The sequence below is a fragment of the Gorilla gorilla genome, chromosome 10 (genome assembly GCF_029281585.2).
Source record: "Gorilla gorilla gorilla isolate KB3781 chromosome 10, NHGRI_mGorGor1-v2.1_pri, whole genome shotgun sequence".
Lineage (NCBI taxonomy): Eukaryota > Metazoa > Chordata > Mammalia > Primates > Hominidae > Gorilla > Gorilla gorilla.
This window is the reverse complement of record NC_073234.2, coordinates 30,853,642-30,876,819: the sequence shown is the minus strand read 5'-3', so window position 1 is coordinate 30,876,819 and position 23,178 is coordinate 30,853,642. Positions and strand designations below refer to the sequence as shown.

The 23,178-nt window shown below is 39.2% G+C and overlaps 1 protein-coding gene across 2 annotated transcripts in view; it reads right to left on the bottom strand.

Annotated features, from left to right (window-relative positions):
- The window catches only part of PTPRO (protein tyrosine phosphatase receptor type O), a 259,115-nt gene that overhangs the window by 108,025 nt on the left and 127,912 nt on the right, over window positions 1-23,178 (bottom strand). For both annotated transcript variants that reach the window (XM_019038426.4, XM_019038427.4), the window contains exon 2: window positions 319-592. In XM_019038426.4, the coding sequence (XP_018893971.3) occupies window positions 319-592 (274 nt within the window). The remainder of the gene's footprint in view (window positions 1-318; window positions 593-23,178) is intronic.

Genomic DNA, 23,178 nt, shown 5'->3' with positions numbered 1-23,178 from the left:
ATGATGACATTATTAAGCAACATAGCAGAAAATTACATGGTCCAATCATGAATTTGAAATTGTTACTCAGTCTCAAAATATACTACTTCATTGAGGTTTACTTTTTTTGGCTTAAAAATATTTTTGTTATCACAAGGTAAAGGGTAAACATCAAACTTCAGCTATATTCTTAATATAGCTCATAACTTTGAATCTACGTCACTTGGCATTAAGGCAAGTGATTTTGCCATTCTGGGTGGAGTCTGTCAATTCGAGCCCCACGGGAAGAAACAGGGGAACAATAAGAAGAAACGGGACAATATTACACATGATGCTTACTTGTTAACACAGTGATTGATCTGGATGGCTTGGTCACCACATTTCCATTTACCACTACCAGAGTGATTATATAATAAAGGCCATGATAACTGGCCTTGAAAATAACAGGAGGAGGCAAAGTGCTGTTGAATTCCTCAAATTCGAAGAAATAATTTTTGGATTCACCAGTTATCTTCACAACATACACAGATGCTGGACTGATGACGTCTGAAGCTTCTAATGAGACAACGATGTTATTATCATCTTGGACAGTTACATGGAAAGCTGTAGCGTTCTGTTGAATGAAACAGAATAAAAAGAGATGGAGGTTATATTCAGATAATTGGCAATAAAGTTATGCTAAGATAATTTTTACATGTTGTTGTATATCATAAACATTAGTTATGTTTATGATAAGCCTTATTTCTTAAAATAGAGTTACATAGGTATTTTAGTTACACAAAGAAAATCAGAAAGAGATTATCCCTTTTAGGATTAATAATCTTCTCAGGGTTTTACTTTGAGGATTTTTTTCCACTGAAAATCTGCTTCCAGTTTGTGGACAGTGTCATGTAATAAACAAAATAAACATCTTGTGGAAGAGTAAATAATGAATGAGTCATTTTGACACTCAAGTTCTAGAGAAGTTCTTGGTTTCAACTGTGCTGGCAAAGTTACATGGTTTAAAGAAGTACTCTTTTTTACTTTAGAGGGAGTGATGCTAGGAGAATATATCAAGGCAGTTATTTCGTCTATTTCCTCTCATCTGCTAGCTCTGAAAATTATAAAAAGGTCAGGATTGAGAAACTGGTGTTGATCCTTGTCATTAAAGATTAACCAGCATAATCTCTTAAAGATGAAGGAAGCTATGCTAGTGAGGAAGAGACCAGATGGAGGATCTGCTGGTGTCTAGGGGATCAGCAGTTGATGGACTTTTTAAAAACTTTGCTCCAAGTCTCCAAATATGTATTTATGGACAATACCTGAGAAGTCATCCATGGAATTGGTTTAAATATTCCTCCCTGATTCTGTCTCAGACTCCATAGGCAGAATTAATCTTTCTTTCTGGTCTCAAACAAGACTCATGTACTTTGTACCATGTGCTTGTGTTTAATTTATCTTCTAGGTATGTAGTGTCCCGGGTGAGTAAGTTATTCACTGCACTGAGCCTCAAATTTCTTTTCTATAATAGCAGGGTGGAAAAATTGCTGAAATTTGTTAAGAATCTACAGGGATCCAGGCACTATGCCAGGCGCTCCATATATAAAAACATCTCATTTAATATTGAAAATAACCTCATGAGATACGTATCGTTACTTTTAATCTCACTTTGTAGCTGAGGAAACTGAGGCTCAGAAAGATTAAGTCACTTGCCCATGGTCACCAGTACAAAAAATCAGTCTCATTATTGTTCCACATGTTCATTTTTCTTCATCTCTTAACTTACTGTCCTAACACTGAGTCTGTCATGTAACACATAACACATGACTGTTAAGTTTCTGTTACATCAGTGAAGGAATGGCTGATTAAATTGACGATATATGGGCATTTGCCTCTAACAAATTACTCAATTTATTGATTTTGGTTTTATTATTCTTATTTTTAATTGACACATAACAACTTTACATCTTTATGGGGTACCTGTGATATTTTGATACATATATACATTGTGTAATGAGCAAATCAGGGTGATTAACATATCAACCACATCAAACATTTATCATTTCTTTGTGTTGGGAACATTCAAAATCCACTCTTCTAGTTATTTGAAAATACACGATAAAGTGTCAATATAGTCCCCCTATAGTACTATAGAGCATTAGAACTTATTCCTCCTGGCTAGGTATACTTTTGCATCCCTTAACCAGCCTTTGGCTGTCCCCCTCTCTCTCCCTTCCTTGGCTCTAGTAACGACATCTGCTAGAGCAACTTGCAAGTTTTTTTTAGCATTGTGAGTAAAAACGTGGTATTTATCTTCTAGTGCTTGGGTTATTTCACTTGATATAATGTCCTTCAGGTTCATCTATGTGGTTGCAAATGACAGAATTACCTTTTTATTTTAAGGCTGAATGATATTCCACACACACACATATATATATATATATACACACACACACACACACACACCATATTTTCTTTATCCATTCACCCTCTGCTGGACACTTAAGTTGATTCTGTATCTTGCCTCCTGTGAAGAGTACTGCAATAGACATGGGAGTGCAGAGAAATCGTCAACATACTGATTTCCTTTCCTTTGGATAGATACCCAGTCGTGGGATTGCTGGATCATATGGTAGTTCTATTTTCAGGTTTTTGAGGAATCTCCATACTGTTTTCCATAATGGCTGAACTAATTTACATTTCCACCAACAGTTTAACTTATTGATTTTTGTTTCTCACATATTTTCAGCAACCAAATAAAGCACACAATACACATCACTACTCTCCAAGAGGTTTTATAAACTGAAAAATGTAATGACTTTTTCTTGTTATTTTATTTTTCAGAAATCCAGTTTTTACAGGCCCTAGTACTTATAAAGAATCTCTGGCATAAACAAATTTAATTCTGTCTTAACATTGAATAGACTAAATTGTGTTCCTGATATTCTTATCATACTAGACCATAAGTCCTCTAAGGTCGGGAACTGCATGTTATTTCCAGCTGCACCTCCAGATCTAGGATCAGTACCTGGCATATGCTAAGTGCTTTTGATGTGGTTGATCCTAGGCAGATTTCTGTAATATGAGATAGGCATTGAGAATGAACTTTTAAAACATCCCTTTATTGGACTATGTCGTGTAATAAACAAAATAAACATCTTGTGAAGGAGACAATAATGAATGAAAGTCATTTTGACACTTAAGTTCTAGGGAAGTTCTTGGTTTCAGCTATGTGGTGAAATTACATGTTTTGAAAAAATACGAGGGAGTGAGGCTGCGGCGTCCTAGGAAAATTCTAGGAGAATGTATCAAGGCAGTTATTCCAGACACATGGGCAGGTTTCTAACATTGAGCAATGTACTTCTGGGATCAAACACAAAATATGAACCATGCTATATTGCCAGTGGTCCAGGTGGAATTGTGAGGCTAGCATACAGTTCATAAGAGCATTTCATTGTTTGGGCAAGAAGGATAAAACACAAGAAAACAGAAAAAGAACAGAAAAGGTATTTAATGTGCTGCCTATACATGGAGCTTAACAAATACTACCTCCTTCCCTTATCCATTACTCTTTTCTTTCTTTTGAATTATGCTTCTGCAAGTTCTGCTTCAGTTATGGCCATGCAAGTTCCTCTCTGACTGTTTCTCCAGCAAATAACCATATACTCTGGACAAATTACCAAATAAACAACTGACTAAAGACTGAATCATGAACAAAGCAGAGAGATTTTGGAGGGCAGTTGACACTTGACAGAATTGGCACAGAAGTTGAGTTATTTTTATGTCTGTCTATCTGTCTGTCTGTCTCTCTGTCTGTCTGTGTGTGTGTCTGTCTGTCCGTCCGTCCGTCCATCCATCCATCCATCCATCCATCCATCCATCCATCTCCTACATCAGCTTATAGCCAGAGGGCAGATGCTTCAGTCAGTGTGAGATAGCTGAAACTCTGACAAAAATCTCAGTCTTTCTGGCCTGAGGCAAAAGATTGGCAACCACTGCTAATGGAAAGTGAGTAGGTAATCCTGAAAAGGAGGGGGTCCTAAAGTCTGTCCAAACCTCAGGCTGATTCCTGAGCCATGCATGGGGAGGTCAGGCTGCAGGTAGCCTAGCCAAAGCTAAAAGAATTGTCCTAAGGTTCAAGCTGCCACCCACGAGAAAGCATGTGTAGGTTTCATCCAACCAAGTGAATTTCTTGCTAAGACAAAAATATTAGTTTAATCCTGAAACATAAATATTACAGCCTTTATAACATAATACTCACAATATTCAAGAAATAGTCCAAAATTAGTCAATATACAAAGATCCAAGAAAATGTGACTAATTTTCAAGAGAAAATCCAGGTTTTGGATGTAGCCAAGTACTTTAAATCAGATGTTATTATTATACTTAATAAACTAAAAGTATGCTCATAATGAATGAAAGGGTAGAAAATCTCACCAGAGAAATAGAAACAACAAAACAAGTAATTCTAGAACTGAACATAGTTCTGTGTTATTCAAAGGCCTTTTTAAAAAAAAATCAAGAGAATCCTTGCAAATATAGGCATATTTGGTTTCATCCTCAGTCATTTAGTCCTAGCCAATGTCCTAAAGAATGCAGCCCACACAACCGAAAGGAATTTAAAAATATCTAGGGCTCAAGTAGTGTGCCGCCTGCACACCAAGACTGAGGGAAGACCCCTTGGCTCATGGGTGCCTGGTCTTTCCGCACATTCAGCTACAGTGAACAGGACTGTGGTGATCATCATACTCATCTGAAGAGGAGAACTGTGCAGGGCTAGGCTTCTGCATCAGGGTGAGACCAGCGCCAGATGTGCCCTACCTCCCTGCCTCCTGAAATCTTCCTCTCTGCTACTCAGTACTGATGGCATCACTCATCAAGACCAGTGTATTCTGCTATTGTCTTGTACCTGTGCTGGGGGAGAGAAATCTGCTCCTATCTGAGCAAGAACTTGGAGAACTTCCCTTCTAGGTTCCTTTTAGGAGAGCAAATGCTCTGACTTAGATGAAGAGATGAGATGGGCTTTGCCCCATCTACAACCTCCTCTCCCCTCCCTTCTCTTTGAAGAAAAGATCAAGAAACCTAGTGTCTCCAGTGGAAGCGAGGGAGGCTCTCTATGAAATAGCGGGGAGCAGAACACATAAAAGGAAAAAGTCATTGTTCACATGGGAGCAATTGAAACACAGCCTGTTTCAGCTGGCTGATTACAGAGTATTGAAGGGCAGACCCCCTCCCCTGCTAGGCTGAGGTGCTATCGATTCTCCCCTTCTTCCTCAGTTAACCCCAGAGCTTCCAATTCCATGTTGGGGTTTGAATGCCCCTCTAGAGGAAGGGCATGTTCTATAGTCAAATTGATTCCCAGGGGCTCTTTCTAAGGAAGCAAAAAGGGGCTGGGGATGATAGTATCTGAAGGTTAAGGTAGCAGTAGATGCCTTCTTCCCCTTCATAAACAATTTTTTTATTCTTCATCGTCACCGTCTCAGGCTTTACATATGAAATCCCTAGAATAGAGGGGTTGGGGATCTTCTGTTCCTCCCTGGAGTCTTTCCGCACATTCAGTGCGGTGAAGGTGAAGGTGAAGAGTGAAGATGAGAATAGTATGTATTTTAAAAAATTAAATTTAATGGCCGGGCGCGGTGGCTCACGCCTGTAATCCCACCACTTTGGGAGGCCGAGGCGGGCGGATCACGAGGTCAGGAGATCGAGACCATCCTGGCTAACACAGTGAAACCCTGTCTCTACTAAAAATACAAAAAATTACCCGGGCGTGGTGGCGGGTGCCTGTAGTCCCAGCTACTTGGGAAGCTGAGGCAGGAGAATGGCGTGAACCTGGGAGGTGGAGCTTGCAGTGAGCCGAGATTGCGCCACTGCACTCCAGCCTGGGCGACAGAGAGAGACTCTGTCTCAAAGAAAAAAAAAAAAAAATTAATTTAATAATAGGCTACTCTAACCTCCTTTTGCCTGTGGTTGTGACCTGTGCCTGTTGGCCCTTTTCTGCCAATAGGGTAAACAGAACTCTCTAACTGCTTCTTCTCCCTTCCCCATACCCAAATTAAACACACATGCACAAAGGTTCGTAATCCTTAAAAAGAAAAATTGATCTTAGATTGTTACCTGTATAACATAAATTGGGATTAACACTAATGCACATTAAGATCTGACTAAGCCAGGCTCATTCATCTGTAGAATATTTTTAAAGAGAGTTGACATTTTTCAACCACAGCATTTCATAAGCTAGGATTTGAAGTTAATAGACTTCTATTAGTAATTGGAGCAATTGTCAGTATCCTTAACATGACTAGAAAGGTCTAGGTTGCTATCATAGATGCTTGATCTCTTTTCCCTTACTATACTTTCTTTTAAAACCTATTGGCTGATGATCACAGACATCCTAGCCTCTTGCACCAAATCTAGAAGTATTGCATTGTTGGGTTCATGGCCCTATGTGCAGTCTGCTCTTGTACCCATACCCTCCAACTTTGCTCTGTCAGTGTCCCAAGGGGGTGTCGAATCAATAGTGGGTGTGAAAAATGAATTGAGAATGTAGGGAACAATTTTCTTGGCCATCAGAAGCACAGAGCAGCTGGGTCATGGTTGTCCCCTGCTTGGTGGAGCAGGGCAGTGCCAGCAGTCCAAGAGCAAGCCCTGGGCAATGTGACAGGTGAGGAACATTTGTTGATGAGTGTATAGTGTGGTGGTGGGTCACAGCTGTGCAAGAGATACCCATGCACCCAGAGGTTCCAGGCCTCAAAGGTAGATGGGATGCCCTCCCATCCCTCTGATGGTGCCATGGAGGCTGTCAGCACAATGTGTGCTTATGATGGACAGACCCAAAGTGCAGCGAGAGCACTTGACTGTCTAGTGAAGTCATCAGCCCCTGTCCTGGTGGGCTGCTTTGCCCAAGGGTGCTCCTGTTCTTGCCACTTTGTCCCAACTCACGCTCTGAAGGCTAACTCCTGCTCCTCCTTAATGCCCCCATACCCTTGCTGCTACAGCTAACCCAATGGGGTTGGATCCTGTCTTTACTAGGGGCACTAATTCTTCCTCTAGCATCATCAGCTTACTTTAGTGTGGGGAATACAGTGCATTTTTTAAGGAAAGCAAAGAGCCCTCCCTCTAACCTTCCTAAGCAAAACAAAGAGCCCTCCTTCATCTCATGGTGAATGCATTGCCGGGATCAAGCAGGGAACACAAGTAATATGTAGGTTGGCCTCAACATCTCCTGCCTCATCATCTTCCCTTCCTCTTAAGGAAAATTCATCAGCATTGAAATACTTCTTAAATTCTGGCACCACCACCACCACCACCACAGCAACATCAAATTCGACCCCAATCAACTAGAGCACCCGAGGTCTCCAGCAATACTTCTTAAACTTCTCATTTTTCCCCTATCATAGCGCCCTTCTCTCTTTAAACTTCTCTCTCTGCAAATTTTATCTTTTCTTCTCTTCTATCTTTTTGCTTTCCTTATAATCCTCTGTAGACAGACTTTACAAGAGGGCATCTGGAACAGCTGAGATGTCCTCATTGGATAGAGGAGACTTGGGTACGAGGAAAAGAAAGAGTAATCATACCCATGATAGAAGTTACTAATTGATATTCTTATCTAGTCGATACAAATTAAGAATCTACTAAGAACCACACAGCCTGCTAAGTACTGGGGATCCAAAACACAGTCCTGCCTCCAGAGCTGCAGGTTTGCTGGTGATCAGTGGCTGTTTATTCGTGAAATGCTTAGTGAATGGGGAATCCTGATTATAAATATGCTTTAAAATTAACTGAGAGCTGATGGAAAATCCTTTTACTTTTAACCTATTGGAAAATTTGCCAAAGTGTGTTTCATTTTTCATGATACATTTTTTATACTAAATGTACTTTAGGACTTATTTGGAATCTCAGAATTTTTGTATCTCAAAGACCTAAAAATAATGATCCTTACTAATAAATCTTACTGTCCACAAATATAAACAGAAATCATATACATATTGTGCTTCATATCTGAAAGTTGCATTTTTAGGAGAAAATATTTATTTATATTTCCTTATTATTCACTTTTCACCTAGATAGTACTGTTTGGTGCATAATGGGAAAGTCTGTTAAGCAAAATGTAGACTAATCAGGCACTGAGTATCCAGTAGCATTGAAATCTGGCTTTTAGTTCTTGTTGATTATAGCAGATGATTCACTAACTCAGAAAACAATAAGTTTATAAGCATCAAATATGTAATTATGAAGAATTCTTTCTCTATGTTTTAGCAGCCAATAACAGAAGGTGGTTGTGATAATAAGAAGAAGAGTAAATAGACTCAATTTTGTAAAGTGTTTAAGAAATATATGTCTAATGTGTGTCGTGATGCTTCATAGGCAATAAAATCATCCAGAGAAAGGGACTAATCTTCCAAATGCTAACGACAGCTTTGGGGATGATTGTATCAGCCATGAAAATAAGCATTGGCCCATGCACTTCCAGGTTGCCAAAAATAAATCAGAGTGGGCTAATCAGATTCAGTTGGTGCGACTAATGAGAGAAAGACAGCAGGCCAAGTGAGATCTAGGCAGTGCGCCTAAAAGAAGTGTCATCTGTGCTCTTGCTGTCTACTCTGTCTTCTTTACCTTAGCTTTTCCTGGAATCTATGTTCAGGAGAAAATTCTGAGTGTACGCTGCAGGCATGTAATCCCTGCTGAGAAGTAGAGCAGGAAGGAACAGTTAAAAGTAATAGAAACTGATCTGATAAATGTAGGCAAGTCCAATGCTGATTTATTTGGTTACTGTAAAAAAATATGTAAAACTTTTTTTGAGATGAAGTAATAGTATTGCTTGACTCTGCAGGAAAAATATTTTTGCTGAAATTTCCTTTACATAACAAATTTAATGTAGTGATTTCTCTGGTCCAGCATTCTCATTTTACGCTTGAGAGAACAGCGGTGCAAATGTCACACAGCTAATTGATGTCAGGACAAGGTCTAGGATCCATATGTCCTTATGCCTCTTAGTACTTATCTTTCCATAACCAGTGGGGCCAGTTAACTGAGGCAGCAAAAGGGGTCTGGGCACTTGGCTTCAGCAAGAAGGGGAGCCCAGGAGCCTGTGACCTGTTCTAGAAGCAGTCTTCGGGGAGAGAAACTACTGGAGACAGAGTGGGTAGCACTAAAGAGGAGAATAACACAGGACGAGTTCCTGGGCTGCGGGACAAGGACAAAAACGGGTCAGAGATATGTACTAGTCAGAATCGAAGGAAATCTCCCACCATCACTGAAAATTTAGCACTATTGTCCATTAATCCCCTCGTCTGGGCCAGGCTATGTGCTAATTTGTTTATATATGTTTTTTCTTTTACTCCTCACAGCAATCCTTAGAAACAAGAGTTACTATCTCCATTTTACCCAGACAGGTTAAATAATTTGCTTAAGAGCAAAGCAATAGCCTTGAGATCAGAAGTCCTGGGTTCTATTCCGCCTCTGTAGCCTTTTACCTGTGAGAACTAGGGGAAGTCCAAGCATCTCTTAACTTCATCTTCTTAATCTATAAAATAGGGCTAATTCCTAAAACTCATGGAATTTTTGTGAGCATAAAATGTCTTTCATAAAAATGCTAACACTATGAACTCAATAAATACTAGTTGTATTTCAAAGGTTATTGTGTTATATTTTAGTTTTGAGTCACTCAATGCTTTTCTTTTTCTTTTTCTTTTTTTTTTTTTTTTGAGACGGAGTCTCACTCTGTTGCCCAGGCTGGAGCACAGTGGCACCGTGTTGGCTCACTGCAACCTCTGTCTCCTGGGTTCAAGCAATTCTCCTGCCTCAGCCTCCCGAGTAGCTGGGATTACGGGTGCCCACCACAATGCCCTGCTAATTTTTGTACTTTTTAGTAGAGATGGGGTTTCACCATGTTGGCCAGGCTGGTCTCGAACTCCTGACCTCAGGTGGTCTGCACGCCTCAGCCTCTCAAAGTGCTGGGATTACAGGCATGAGCCACTCAATGTCTTTTAAATTATAGCAGTTCTATCAACATTTGTTTAACTGACTTCCAAACACTACAGAATTCTGAAATTGTGTTCACCGGATGTTTTGTTCACAGAGCCCTGGAGAGCTATCCATTTGTTAATTCAATAACACACAAGCATGAGCTAAGTGGCAACTGGGCAACAGGCATCATGCTAGGTGTGAGCAGAGGCACATGAGTAAGAAGGGTACTGGAACTCTAGGAGTTCACTCTGTAGTGAGAGGCAAACTCACATACACAGTTAGGATCTGAAGTGTTATTAGTTATCGAATTTGAATGACAGTCCAGATGTCACCTACTCTTCTGCCTGTCTGAAATTCTATCTGAGCTTGCACCTTCTTATGGGACACTGCTTCTTTCCCACTCTAAATCTAATGAGGGCCTGATGAGGGTTGCTGATCATGTTACCCTGTCACTGGGTCTGAGCAGGCACCTTGAAGCAGTCTAGGGGAATCATGGCACCTGGTCCCCTTCCTGTGATGCTCATGTGGACTAAGCCAGGCCATCCAGAGTGGTTCCTCTGAAGTTTTATAACTAGAATTCATGGGAAGGAGCTCTTGTTCCTTTCTGGCTTTCAGTATGTATGAATGCAGAGCTGAAGTGTTTGTAATTTCTGCCCCATGAAGATAGTTGCTAGTGGTAGACTCCCTGATTTGGTCTGAGGTCCTGGTCACACTCATCCAAAGGCTCAGCCACTGTGCAGTTTGGTGACATGAGTGAATAAAGCCCAACATATTCTTTAATTTGTTTGATCTAGACTTCCAAGATTTGCATCCAAATATCCTGGCCAATACAAGAGAACTGTTCAGTGCCACGGACATGTAGACAAGAAAGCCCTCAATTCTGCTCCTGCAGATGGGTGTGAGGGACGGCTTCAGGGAGCAAGTGATGTATGAAAGATGCTCGTGAGTTTGCCAGGGGAACCCGGGTCAGAAAAGGCACTTGTTAAGTGGGAAGAGCATCCAGAGACCTCTAGAGTGTTTAGATCAACGGAGGATGCTCAGAATAGAGTGCTGGTGACCCAAGACCAAGACACGCCTTGCTAAGGAGTTTGGATATTTTTTAGGCCAAAGGAAATCATGAACTCTTGTAATGCAGAAAAGTGATATGATTCGACTACAGTTTAGCAAGACTTATATAATTAGGGGTATGCAGAATAACAGCCTGACTGGGCTGATGTAAGGCCAATAGGCAGTAAGGAGGGTGTTGCAATAGTTCAGGCAGGTAAGATGCTGAGTCAGAGCCAGTGTTGGTTGCACCAAATCAGACTGTGTGACGTACATCCAGAGCACGGTCAGTGCTCCAGCTGGCAACCCAATAAATGATCAGACTTATTAAAATTCTGCTGTGCTCAGGTTACCACCTAGGAAGGAATAGGCTGCTCAGTTCTTTTAAATAGTAATATTAATGATGTTTGGTGCTTACATAGCACTTATGGCCATGATTCTCTGCATACATTACATAATGCATCCACTAAACATCCTGTCCAGCTACCAGGGTACCTTTTCCACCTGGGTATTCTTTCTTTTCAGTTTCTTCAGGAAAATCAGAGTCCCGGGGCTACACTTGCCAGGTTCCTTCTGACACCTGGCTAGAATTATTCACAGCTCTCAGAAATTGTCAGAGCAGATTTTGGCTGTTGATCTCAAAGGCCAGAGATGGCCTCTCTCTAGTCTTCCATTATTTATGCAGCCATTCCTCAGATATATTTTGGGCAACAAGCATGCATCAGAAACTGAGCAGAACACTGGGGATACCCTCTATCTGGGAGTAAAGAGGAAGACAGGAGTTAGGAGTTTTTGCCCTTCCTAGAATTGTGTCTGACCAATAATAATAGCAATGATGATAATAAAGATGATGATGATGACATAACAAAGAGCATCTACTTACATCATACTTACTGTGTGCCAGAAACTTTCCTGAAGATCATATGGCAGGTTCTTAAATGCTTGTTGAATTAGAATATTTACAACGGGCTGTGTAATACTAGACTTTTTAATATGTATCCTAAATGTATCCTTTCAGATAGAGTATGCCAGTTCTCTACTCCTGTGGGATTTGGTGCCTGAGCCTAGTGCATGCTCAGTCTTTCCTGTGTTAAATGATCAGATGCAGGCTGGAGTGCAGTGGCCGGATCTCGGCTTACTGCAATCTCCACTCCCTGGGCTCAAGCGATCCTCCCACCTCAGCCTCCCAAGTATCTGGGACCACAGGCATGCAACACCAAATCTGCTTATTTTTTTGTATTTTTTGTAGAGACAGGGTTTCACCATGTTGCCCATGCTGGTCTCAAACTCCTGGGCTCAAGCAATCTGCCCACCTCAGCTTCCCAATAGATACATTCTTTATGGTTTCAAAATGAAGAAAACTCATCTCTTTTGCCTGTTGTTTGGTAAAGGGACTCCCATCTCCCAATTACTGTCAGGCAGGTAATATACATGTGAGGGGCAGCCAGGTGTAAGAGGATACAAACGATGGAATGTTAGCAGACTGGAGGGTACATACACTGTTTAAGAACATCATCAAAAAGCACAATTACAACAAAATAAACCCCTGCTAGCCAAAGAAAATACATTGGCAGGTCTGCCCCAGCCTGTAGGCTGCCAGGTTATAGCCCTTGAATTCCTTGCACTGCCATTTCCTTGACCATTGCTCATCTTTTGTCCTTCAGTTTCTAGATCATACTCTATTTTCTTGGCCCAACCAGAGTGTAGGTGATAGCTAAAGTCTGTCACCAATTAAGCATTAATTTAAAATAAGTACAAATGATATTTTCTTATCAAGTTGCCATGTGTGCATGTGTAAAATGATGGTTCAATATATATAATAATGCAGCAATTATTTCCTGACTTCTAAAATGAACTCAGGCTGGAAGCTCTGCACAACTCCTAATTTTGGAGATTAAACAAAACACACTTGAGGAAAGAATTCAACCGACCAGTTTTAAGTGAAAAGAAATCGTTCTGCCAAAAAGAAGTGCCAAGATTTTATGTTATATGTAGGGTAATAATAATAGTCATATATCAAATTTTATATTTTAGAAAGCACTTTCAAATATATTTTCTCCTTTGATCCTCAGAACATTCCGTTAAGTTACTATCTCAATTCACAGAAGAAGAAACTGAGGTTCAAAGAATTAAATGGATTTCTCAAGGCTACCCTATTACATTGTGGAGGAGCTAGTACTCAAGGCAATTCTTATAACTACAGATTTTGTGACTCTATTGTACTACAGTCCCCAGACTGTAAGATCCTGGAGCCAAGATGATTTCCCAAATGCTACTTTTCATATCTGTACTTAATTGGTGGCAAATTCCCTCAGCACAAACTGTGACTGACTTCTTCTAGAATATGCCTGATAAATCCTCAAAAAGTGTAGCATCATGAAAAAAACAGAAATTTTGGAGACACAGAGATCTGGGTTCAAATCCCACTTAAGTGACAGTCTCTCATTTTTATTCTTTGAACCTCAGTTACTTAAGGTAAATCATGGAAATACCAAAAGCTTATTATGACAGTTTTTTAGGGGGTAGAGACAAATGAAATCATACATGCAAATTTTCCATCCAAGGATCTGATATTTAGGAGATCCTCCAAAAACAGTAACTAATGTTTCTACAAAATTTGTGATCTGTTTTCTCATTGATTTTCTTTGAGACATACACATTTTAGAAGGTGTATTTTTTTTTTTTTGTCAGGACACTAACGCCATGATTCCTATTTGGTTCAACAGCTATTCTGACTTTCAGTCTATTTATTCAGTAATCAGTATTACTTCTCTTTGTGGCATCACCAACAAGAGCAGTCAGTATTTCTTTTTCTTGTTTTGTCTGCAAATGACAGCCTGAGCTCACCTGTTTTACAGCTCACCTGTTTGATGGAAGGTTACCATGGGAACAGTTTTAGGGCCTACTGTGCTGAGAAGTTTAAAGACCTGGAAGCTGTGCTTGGCTGGTGTCTGACTGGGTAGGGGGTCGGCCCACAACCCAGGAACCCATATAATACATTTGTTCTCAACAGTTCAGTGATCAGGCAAATTCCAAAACTATGCAACATTCTTCTGGCATAATTTGTTATGAAAAACAGGGGTTCCTGACAGGTTCATTCTGCCTCTGAAACAAGTTTTATTTTCACAAAATGAAGCACCCACAAATATCATTTTGCCTGACTTTATTATTTTCCATCCTTCTTTTCCATGCTTACCGGTATTTAGAGTTTGAAAATGGTTTTTCCCCAGCAAGTTGTGAAAATGTAGCTGTCCCACTTATTGAAAGATAATGTGAAAGATGGTGGTGCTAATCATTTATTTTGGAATGGATGAGTTCAGTCAAATTTCCCCACAGGCATGAAATGTCAATTCAGCTGTGACACCAGTTAATTAAATCCTGATGATAGCTAACAAGAGTGCAGCCTACTTACGAAGCTCACAGCATATTTAGGCAGTATACTTGTGACCTTTTGTAAGCACTGCCCTTTAACTCCCCTTCTTGTTGGGTTGTTAATATCAGCAACAACAAAATTGTCAGAACTTTAAAGCAAATAGTTTAATAAGCCCTCCACCTTCACTAAGGTTTTCTGGGTCTTCTGAAACACTGATCTCTATATATGCAGAATAAATTAAAGCCCAGAAGTTAAGGGAGATTTAGGGCAATCCTTTACACAGATGCTTGACTCAATGTTTACCTTCAGATAGTTTTTAACAATTGAGTGCCTGCTGTATGCTTCTTGCTGAGAATATGAAAGTTAAGAAATCTGGTTTCTGTTCTAGTGGTGTTTTGAGTCTGTGGAGAGAGAGGAAATACATTATTTTAAATAACTAGATAATTGCAAGTGGAAAAAGCATTGTTAAGAAATATTTGATGATCAAGGAGCTCCTAGCAGGTGACTGTAGCCTAGAGTAAGTGCTAGTTAGGCAGAGACCTATGGGCTGGTAAGAGTTGACCTGATGATGAGTTGGAGAGAAAGAACAGGACCTAATGACAGTGAATGTGAAGGCCTGGGTGCTGGAGAAAGCACAATGTGGATGAGAAACCAAAATAACATTTGAATGGCCAGTAGAGGTGGCATCATGGGAAACTTTGTAGACCCTTCTAAAAAAGTTAGAGGTTTTATGCTAAAGGCAATGGGAAGCCACTTATGGGTTATTCAGCAGGGGTGTGGGATGATCTGATTTACCTTCTGCAATAGAAGCAAAAATTTTATGATGTTACTTGCTGGCTCCAGAATTCCTATTGGGGGTGGAAACTTTTATTGGAAAAATACTTGGTAACTAACCACTTGGGATAGAAGGAAATACTGATGGGGTGAATTGAGGAACCTAGGCAAGCAAACAAAAACCAGACATCCAAACTGGGATTCAAATTACAAAGGATTTGAATAAAGAATAAAGAATAAAGAAATCTGGAATAAAAAAAGGGTATAAGATGAGAGCCCCCAAGATGATATGATGCTGGGATGAAGAAGGGGCAATCTGCCAATGGAAACATCCAGATGGTGAGGAGGGCAGAGGACATTTAAGACTGAAAATACCTAATGCACCATTGGGGAGTTCACATTCTGAATAGCAAATAGTTCTCCGTCACCCTGAGTCCCAATGTTCACAAATGCTTTGTATGAGTGGATCATCCATGGAACTTGTAGAAGGGGCTGGGTTTCACCTGGAGGTGTTAGGGCACAGAAGCAGTATTTGTGGAAGTTGGCTCCTGCGGGAAGAAGAATTTATAAGAATGAATGTTTACACCAAATTAACAAAAACTCCAAGGGGGATTTGGATTTCCATCAAAGTGGAATGAGACTTTAAGCCAATCTTAAAACTCAAGGGGCAGGAAGGTCCCTCTGGTTAGAGTATGGCTAACTGGTTGGTGAGTATAGGCAGCAGTGGATATGACTGCATTAGGCTAGGAGAGAAATGATGGCCACTAGGACTAGGGTGGTAATGGGGAGAATTTAGAAGGCATATCCCTTAGCACTGAGTGACTTAAGAATGGATTAGTTGTGGGCTGGTTACAGTGTTGATTTTGTACACACACACATACATACACACACACACACTCACCCCTACCTCACTACCATAAAAGCAGGAGAGCAGATACTAGCAGGGAAGGAAGGAGGGTGACATATATCATTAGTTCAGTTTGATATATATAAAGTATGAGATGACTGTGGGCATCCAAGCGCAGATGCCAAGTAGGTGATGGGATACACGGATCCAGAATTCAGAAGAGAGGTTTGGACCTAATATTCGGAAGTGATTGACTCAGAGATGAAGCTATGAGAATCAAGGAAATAGCATAGTGTGCTATGCACCTAGAGCTTACTTTTATTAAGAGCCTACTTTGTGTTAAGTACTTTTTAGGCATTATTTCACTTAATCCTCTTAACAACTCCCTGAAGTAGATATTACTATTTGCACTTTTCAGATTAGCAGTCGAGCCTCTGAAAGATTAAGTAATACATCTAAGGCCACACAGCTTTAAGATGGTGGATATGAGCATTAATCTCACATTCCTTTGATCCCAAAGCCTATGTATTAACATTGATTCTACACTCCCTGCATTTCAGGTTTGTGCCACGGGTGATTCCTTATTCTTTTTCAATCATGAGATATGAATTATCACTTTAAGATCAGTCGTTTTTATTACATGAGGAGTTACAGGGCAGTTGGCTATAGTGGAAACAGTAGTGATTTAAAGACAAATAGGGCTGAATATGAATGTTGGTTGCATCGTATACAGACAGAATTTCTCTCAGCCTTAGGTTCTTCATCTATAAAATGGGAGAAGGACACCAACATCACAAGGTTGTTGTGAGATTAAGAGGAAAAATGTAATTAAGTTGCTTGCCATAGTTTAGATGTTACACACACTATGTGCTTAATTTTGATGGTTTAAAAAAGTGGAAATTACATTTAATGCATATTACTAGGAAAGTTCCCATTATAGGCATTGCAAAACTTTCTGAATAACATAAGAAATCCAACAGGCAAAAAACAAATTTAAAATTTCCCTTGCATAGGAACCCTCAACATCATGCTAAAAATCTAAAATAACCATCATACAAATTTTCAATGTGCATTTTTTCAGAAACCATGGTAACTCAGATTTGCCGTTACTTGAACTAGTGACAAACATAACTGAATCAGAATGATTACTTCTTGTGCTATTAAAATAGTCTCTGACATATTCTCAATCTTTTCTATTTTTATCTTCTTCAAAATACTAGATTATGAAGCATAACAGGATTATAGTGGAACAGGATTTTGTTAAAACAATAGAATTATGAAAACAACAGGATTATGTAATGAACAAAAAGATTTTGATTTAAAAAATCAGCTTGTTAGATTGTTGTACACAGGCAAATTATATAGCCTGAGACTCAGTTCTCTCATCTGAAAAATGGGGTTAATACTTCTTTCAACCATACTTTTGTGATGATCATATTGGATAATATTTATAAACCACCTAACATAGCTGGGTGCATTCTAAGTATCCAATAAATAGCCAGCTCTGATCATGTGAGTATTCAGCATTTTAAAACTTGGGGGGAAAAAAACCATGGGGTTTCTTATTCATTACCAAATAAAAACTGAATTACTTAGCTTAGCACTCAAAACCTTCCACAATTAGTCCCCTATTTACCATCCATCTTATCTGCCACTACTTCTCTGTCACAGCCTCCATGAACCCCATTAAATAGCCAAACTCCCCAGTCTCCATATGCCCCGGCTGCTTCCCTGTCTATGTCCTATTTATGCATTCCGTCTTGTTGAAATATCCTGTCCCTGCTTCAAATATCTGACACTATTCAAGTGCCACTTTCTGTGAGAAGCCTTTAGGATACCCCAGAAAGAATCGGTTTCTTTCTTCCTGTAAACTCACAACATTCTGTCTGAATCTTAGGACACATGGCTGTGTATCTGGAAACATACAACTCTACTAATTGGCAGATTGTTCTTAGAGTAAGACGTAGAAGTAATTTTAAATGTCTCTTCTCCTTTACTAAAATTCTTCTGTCCCCAAGTTAGGTATTTATAACATCTTCTTAAACCAATATATAAAGAAGAAATATGTTCAGGTTATTCATATAAAACAGAATATAGCTAGAACATTTTGCACGTTCATCTTCATTTCACAATGTTAACTTCAAATTGTCACCATTTCTAACTTTCCAATGCATGAGTAATATGTTCAGCCAGCACCGATGCTATTTTGAATTACAAGAAGGCTGGAACAACAATATGATATTTATGTTTTATAAATGAAGCTCAAAAATATCTTTGTCTTTGTGAACAGCTGTAAAGACAGTATTCAACTTATTGCACCAAGTGAAAGGATTCCATTCTTTGGAAGGATGGGCATTTATATAAATCATGCTGTGCTATTTGGTGTTAAGGAAACATTATTACTTTTACTTGACATATTGAACTTGTTAATTGGCATGTCATCATTAAATATTTTCTTATTGCTTGCTACCATATGTATTTCAAAAAGTGAAAAAAGAAATTTAGCATCATTAAAATAATTTTTAAAAATGATTTTTATTATTAGAAAATTTTAATGGTACAAGTTCTAATGACAATGTTGAAAATTTTCATAGAATTCTTTACAGAAATGTTTAAGTCTCTTTTCACACATTTGCCTATTATTTAAAAGCCTCTGTTCATAAGATGGCTGTTATTGGTGGTCTGAAACAAGTATATCATGTTAATTTACAATAATCCACACAGGTTACAAGAAACAAAATATCTCTATTTACAAAGGTTTTATTCAATTTATAATAAAGACTAAATAAAGTCAGCTGGGCACGGTGGCTCATACCTGTAATCCCAGCACTTTGGGAGGCCAAGGCGGGCAGATCACTTGAGGTCGGGAGACCTGCCTGGCCAAGATGGTGAAACCCCCTCTACTAAAAATACAAAAAAAAAAAATTAGCCAGGCGTGGTGGCATGTGCCTGTAATCCCAGCTACTTAGGAGGCTGAGGCAGAAGAATCCCTTGAACCCAGAAGGTGGAGCTTGCAGTGAGCCGAGATTGTGTCACTGCACACCAGCCTGGGTGACAGAGTGAGACTCAGTCTCCAAAAAAACCCCAAAACAAAACAAAAAAACTGAATAAAGTCATAGCACGCAGCATTTTCACCAGTGGCCGTGTGTTAGATCCACATGATTTGAAAAAACCAATGTTAATGTGCTTGAAGTTCTGAAACATGCCTTTCTTGTAGTCCATGTTAATTTTCCATTTGTTAACTACTTTATTTCTATTTCCTCCTCCTTGCATAAGATTCCCCTTCTCTCTTCTGCTGTGCCTCTTTTTTCTCACTTCTTCCTCTCTTTGCATTGTTTCTTACCATCTCCTTTGTGCTATGTTTAGTTAGTTCTGTATATAAAATTTCTGGGAGATTTTAGCCATTGAAGTACAGAAAATGAGACCTCACCTATCATCTATCACAGTATACAGCACAGTACTTTACTGTTTGGAACTTGAGAAATATCTGTAAAATTAAATTTATCTATCCATCCATCTAACCAGCCTACAGGTTTTGAGCCTTTAACCACATATTCTCACTGTGGCTGTCCAGCCTACCCCTCCTGTGTCAGAGTATTTATTTTTATTATTATAGTTCAGTTTCTGGGTTATTAAGGTAAAACCATATTATTGTATTATAGAAATGAAAGAATACCTGGACAAACAAAGAGAGCTAGTAGGAAGAGAAGCATGAAGGTAAAAAGGGAGGAAGGGGGAATCAGATGGAGAGAAAGAATATCAACAAAGAATAGCTAGGAGACAATGAAGAAAGCTTGTGAATTGGGAATAAGAGTAATATTGAATGATATAATGGTAATATATTATATTGAATGATATTGAATGATAGAATAAGACTGATATTTTGCATCTTTTCTGGTTATAACTCCTACCTGTATAATTTTTTAACGCCTGACAAAGAAAGAAACTAATATAAATATCTCAATTGTTTCCTTATCCACCATCCATCTTCATTTTTTTCTTCTATGACTATGTTATAATTTGTTTCTGATTTGCAGAGAATGCATTCTTAAAAAATCATAGATAAAACTTTAATAAATCATATGTTGCTATGGGAACTAATAGAGCTTTAATCTTCTCCCTTTCCATGCAGTGGCTGTTCATTCACTGGGCTAAGATGGTGCCACAGAGATTCAAATATTGGATGGGAGATTGGAGTTTAGGATCTATTGATTCATAACTTTGAAGAGTTATGAATTAATAAAAGCTGAACCTTTGAGTAATTTCTAAGAATATTAAGACATATATGCCAGATTTCCTTTTAGGTTATAAGTATCCAGGATTTATTTTCTTTAAAATGACAATTTCTCTCAAGCCTTTCCCATTAAGTTAAGCTTTGAGAAAACAAATCACAGACCATTTGCAGAAGAATTTAATAATAATTCAATGCATTATTTTGCAAATATATTGGTGCATAATTTATAATAATATGATGAGTTATATATATAGTATATAACAATATGATTCTTTGTTTCATTGGAATAAGAAATACTATTAACCTGATGCGTTTGTTTAATTGATTAATGCATCTACATTTTTAAGTATTCCATTTAGCTTCAAAGTAAGAAAGAGATTTTTAGTTATCAGGTAATTATAATTAAGCCCATACTGACTGCTGTAATTAAAGAGAGAAAAGAATAATAACAATTGTAATAGCTAGCATACATTAAGTGAATAATATATGCCAGGAATTTTTCTACGTGTCTTGAGTGAATTATGCCTATTCCTTAAAGCAATATTTAGAGCTTATTATTATTTAATCAACAATGGAAGTAGGAGACAAGAATTCATATAGGCAATTCAAGCAATTATTTTTAGTGCTTACTTGGTATTATCTACAAGAACATGATTGTGAGCACGGAACACTGGTCTCAGCCCTCACAGAGATAAGTTACAAATAAGCAATAACAGTAAGAAGCAACAAATATTATGACTAAAAGCACAGAGCACCATGGCAGCAAGAGTATTTTACCAGTGACGGTGAAGATGACACTTAAAAGATGAGCAAGGCCAGGTGTGGTGGCTCACACCTACAATCCCAGCACTTTGGGAGGCCGAGGCAGGTGGGTCACTTGAGGTCAGGAGTTTGAGACCAGCCTGGCCAACGTGGTGAAACCCGGTCTCTACTGAAAAAATACAAAATTAGTCGGGCATGGTGAAGCATGCCTGTAATTCCAGCTACTTGGGAGGCTGAGGCAGGAGAACCACTTGAACCCAGGAGGTGGAGGTTGCAGTGAGCCAAGATCGCACCATTGCATTCCAGCCTGGGCAACAAGGGTGAAATGCCATCTCAAAAGAAAAAAGATGAGCAACATTAAGCTAAGTAAAGAGGCTGGTGTGTGTGGTATATTTCAGGCAAGAGGGGATGGGAAGTAGCAGTGTGGTTAGGGACAGAAGATGAGCATAGCACCTTCAAGCAACAGAAACAGCCTTGGGGCTGTTAAAGTGTTCCAGGCATGAGATGAACATGGTCAGCTTTTCTTTTGGGAACAAAGGAATACTAGTTGAACTGAGGAAGCAGGAAACCAAGAAAGCAGGAATCAGGAGACTAGTTAAAATGCTGTAGCAGGCCAGGCATGGTTGCTCACGTCTGTAAACCCAGCACTTTGGGAGGCTGAGGCGGGCGGATCACGAGGTCAAGAGGTCGAGACCATCATGGCCAACACGGTGAAACCCCATCTCTACTAAAAATACAAAAATTAGCCAGATGTGGTGGCGCACACCTGCAGTCTCAGCTACTCAGGAGGCTGAGGCAGGAGAATTGCTTGAACCCAGGAGGCGGAGGTTGCAGTGAGCCGAGATTGCACCACTGTACTCCAGCCTGGTGACAGAGCGAGATTCTGTCAAAAAAAAAAAAAAAAAAAAAAAAGCTATAGCAATAAATGAAGGACTTGGACTAGGAAATAGCAGTGGTGGAGGAGATGAAGATGTTGACAAAAAGAGTCACACTCTGTAAAATATTCGAAGAGATTTATTCTGAGCCAAATATGAGTGACCATGGCCTGTGACGCAGCCCTTGGGAGACACTGAGCACATGTGTCCAAGGGGGTTGTGGTTCACCTCGGTTTATACATTTTAGGGAGACATGAGGCTTCAATCAAATACATTTAAGAAATACATTGGTTTGGTCCAAAAAGGCAGGGCAACTTGGAGCTTGTGCTTCCAGCTTACAGGTAGATTTGAAAATTTTCTGCTTGACAATTGGTTGAGTTTATGTAAAGATCTGGGATCAATAGAAAGAAATGTCTGGGTTAAGATAAGGAATTGTGCGCTGCACCCATGAAACTTAAAGTATAATAAAAAAAAAAAGGGGGGGGGAAAAAAAGATAAGGAATTGTGGAGACCAAAGTTCTTATCTGCAGAGGAAGCCTTCAGGTAGTAGGCTTCAGAGAGAATGGGTTGTAAAATGTTTCTTATCAGGCTTAAAGTCCATGTTCATGTTAATGCCAGAGAGGTAGAGTGAGGCATGTCTGACCTCCAGCTTCCTGTCATGACAAGAACTGGTGTCTCAAGTTAAAATTTAAGAGTGCCCTGGCTGAAGAGGAAGTCCATTTAGATGTTTGGGGCCTGAGAATTTTATTTTCGGTTTACAAGGGGAACAAGGAGAGATCTATTAAAGAAAAATTAGCAAATGTTCTGAGTGGGAAAAGACCTTGGAGCACAGGTTATGCCAACTTCTTAATATACATGAGGAAACCCAAGACCCAGAAAAGGAAAGAGTCCTGTCCAAGAATATCTTGAAGGTTCAAGGAAAATCCTTACTTAAACGTAGGTCTTGTTGAACCCAGTCCAGTGATATTTCCATTACAATGTTTCAACTTCAAAAACTTACCAAATCAACTTACTTTTCTCTTTTTTTCCCATAAAGAATATAGCTTACCTAGGTTGGCTCTGTGGGCATGCTGTAGAGGTACAGGGCAAATTGGGCATTTAGATGAATTGTTGGACTTGTAAAGCTATTGTTGTAAATAAGTGATTGTTTTCTAACAGGCAATGAAGACTCTCTTCATTATTTATTATTTTAAAATAAGGGAACATAGAAAAATAAGAAATTGAGGGCTTTCTTGACTGCATTTAGTCACAAACATACTAGAAAATTATTACATCGTGAGAAAAGCATCAAAATGTATATTGTACTTTAGAGTAGGGCTTTTTCAAACAAAAAGGCATATGAAAT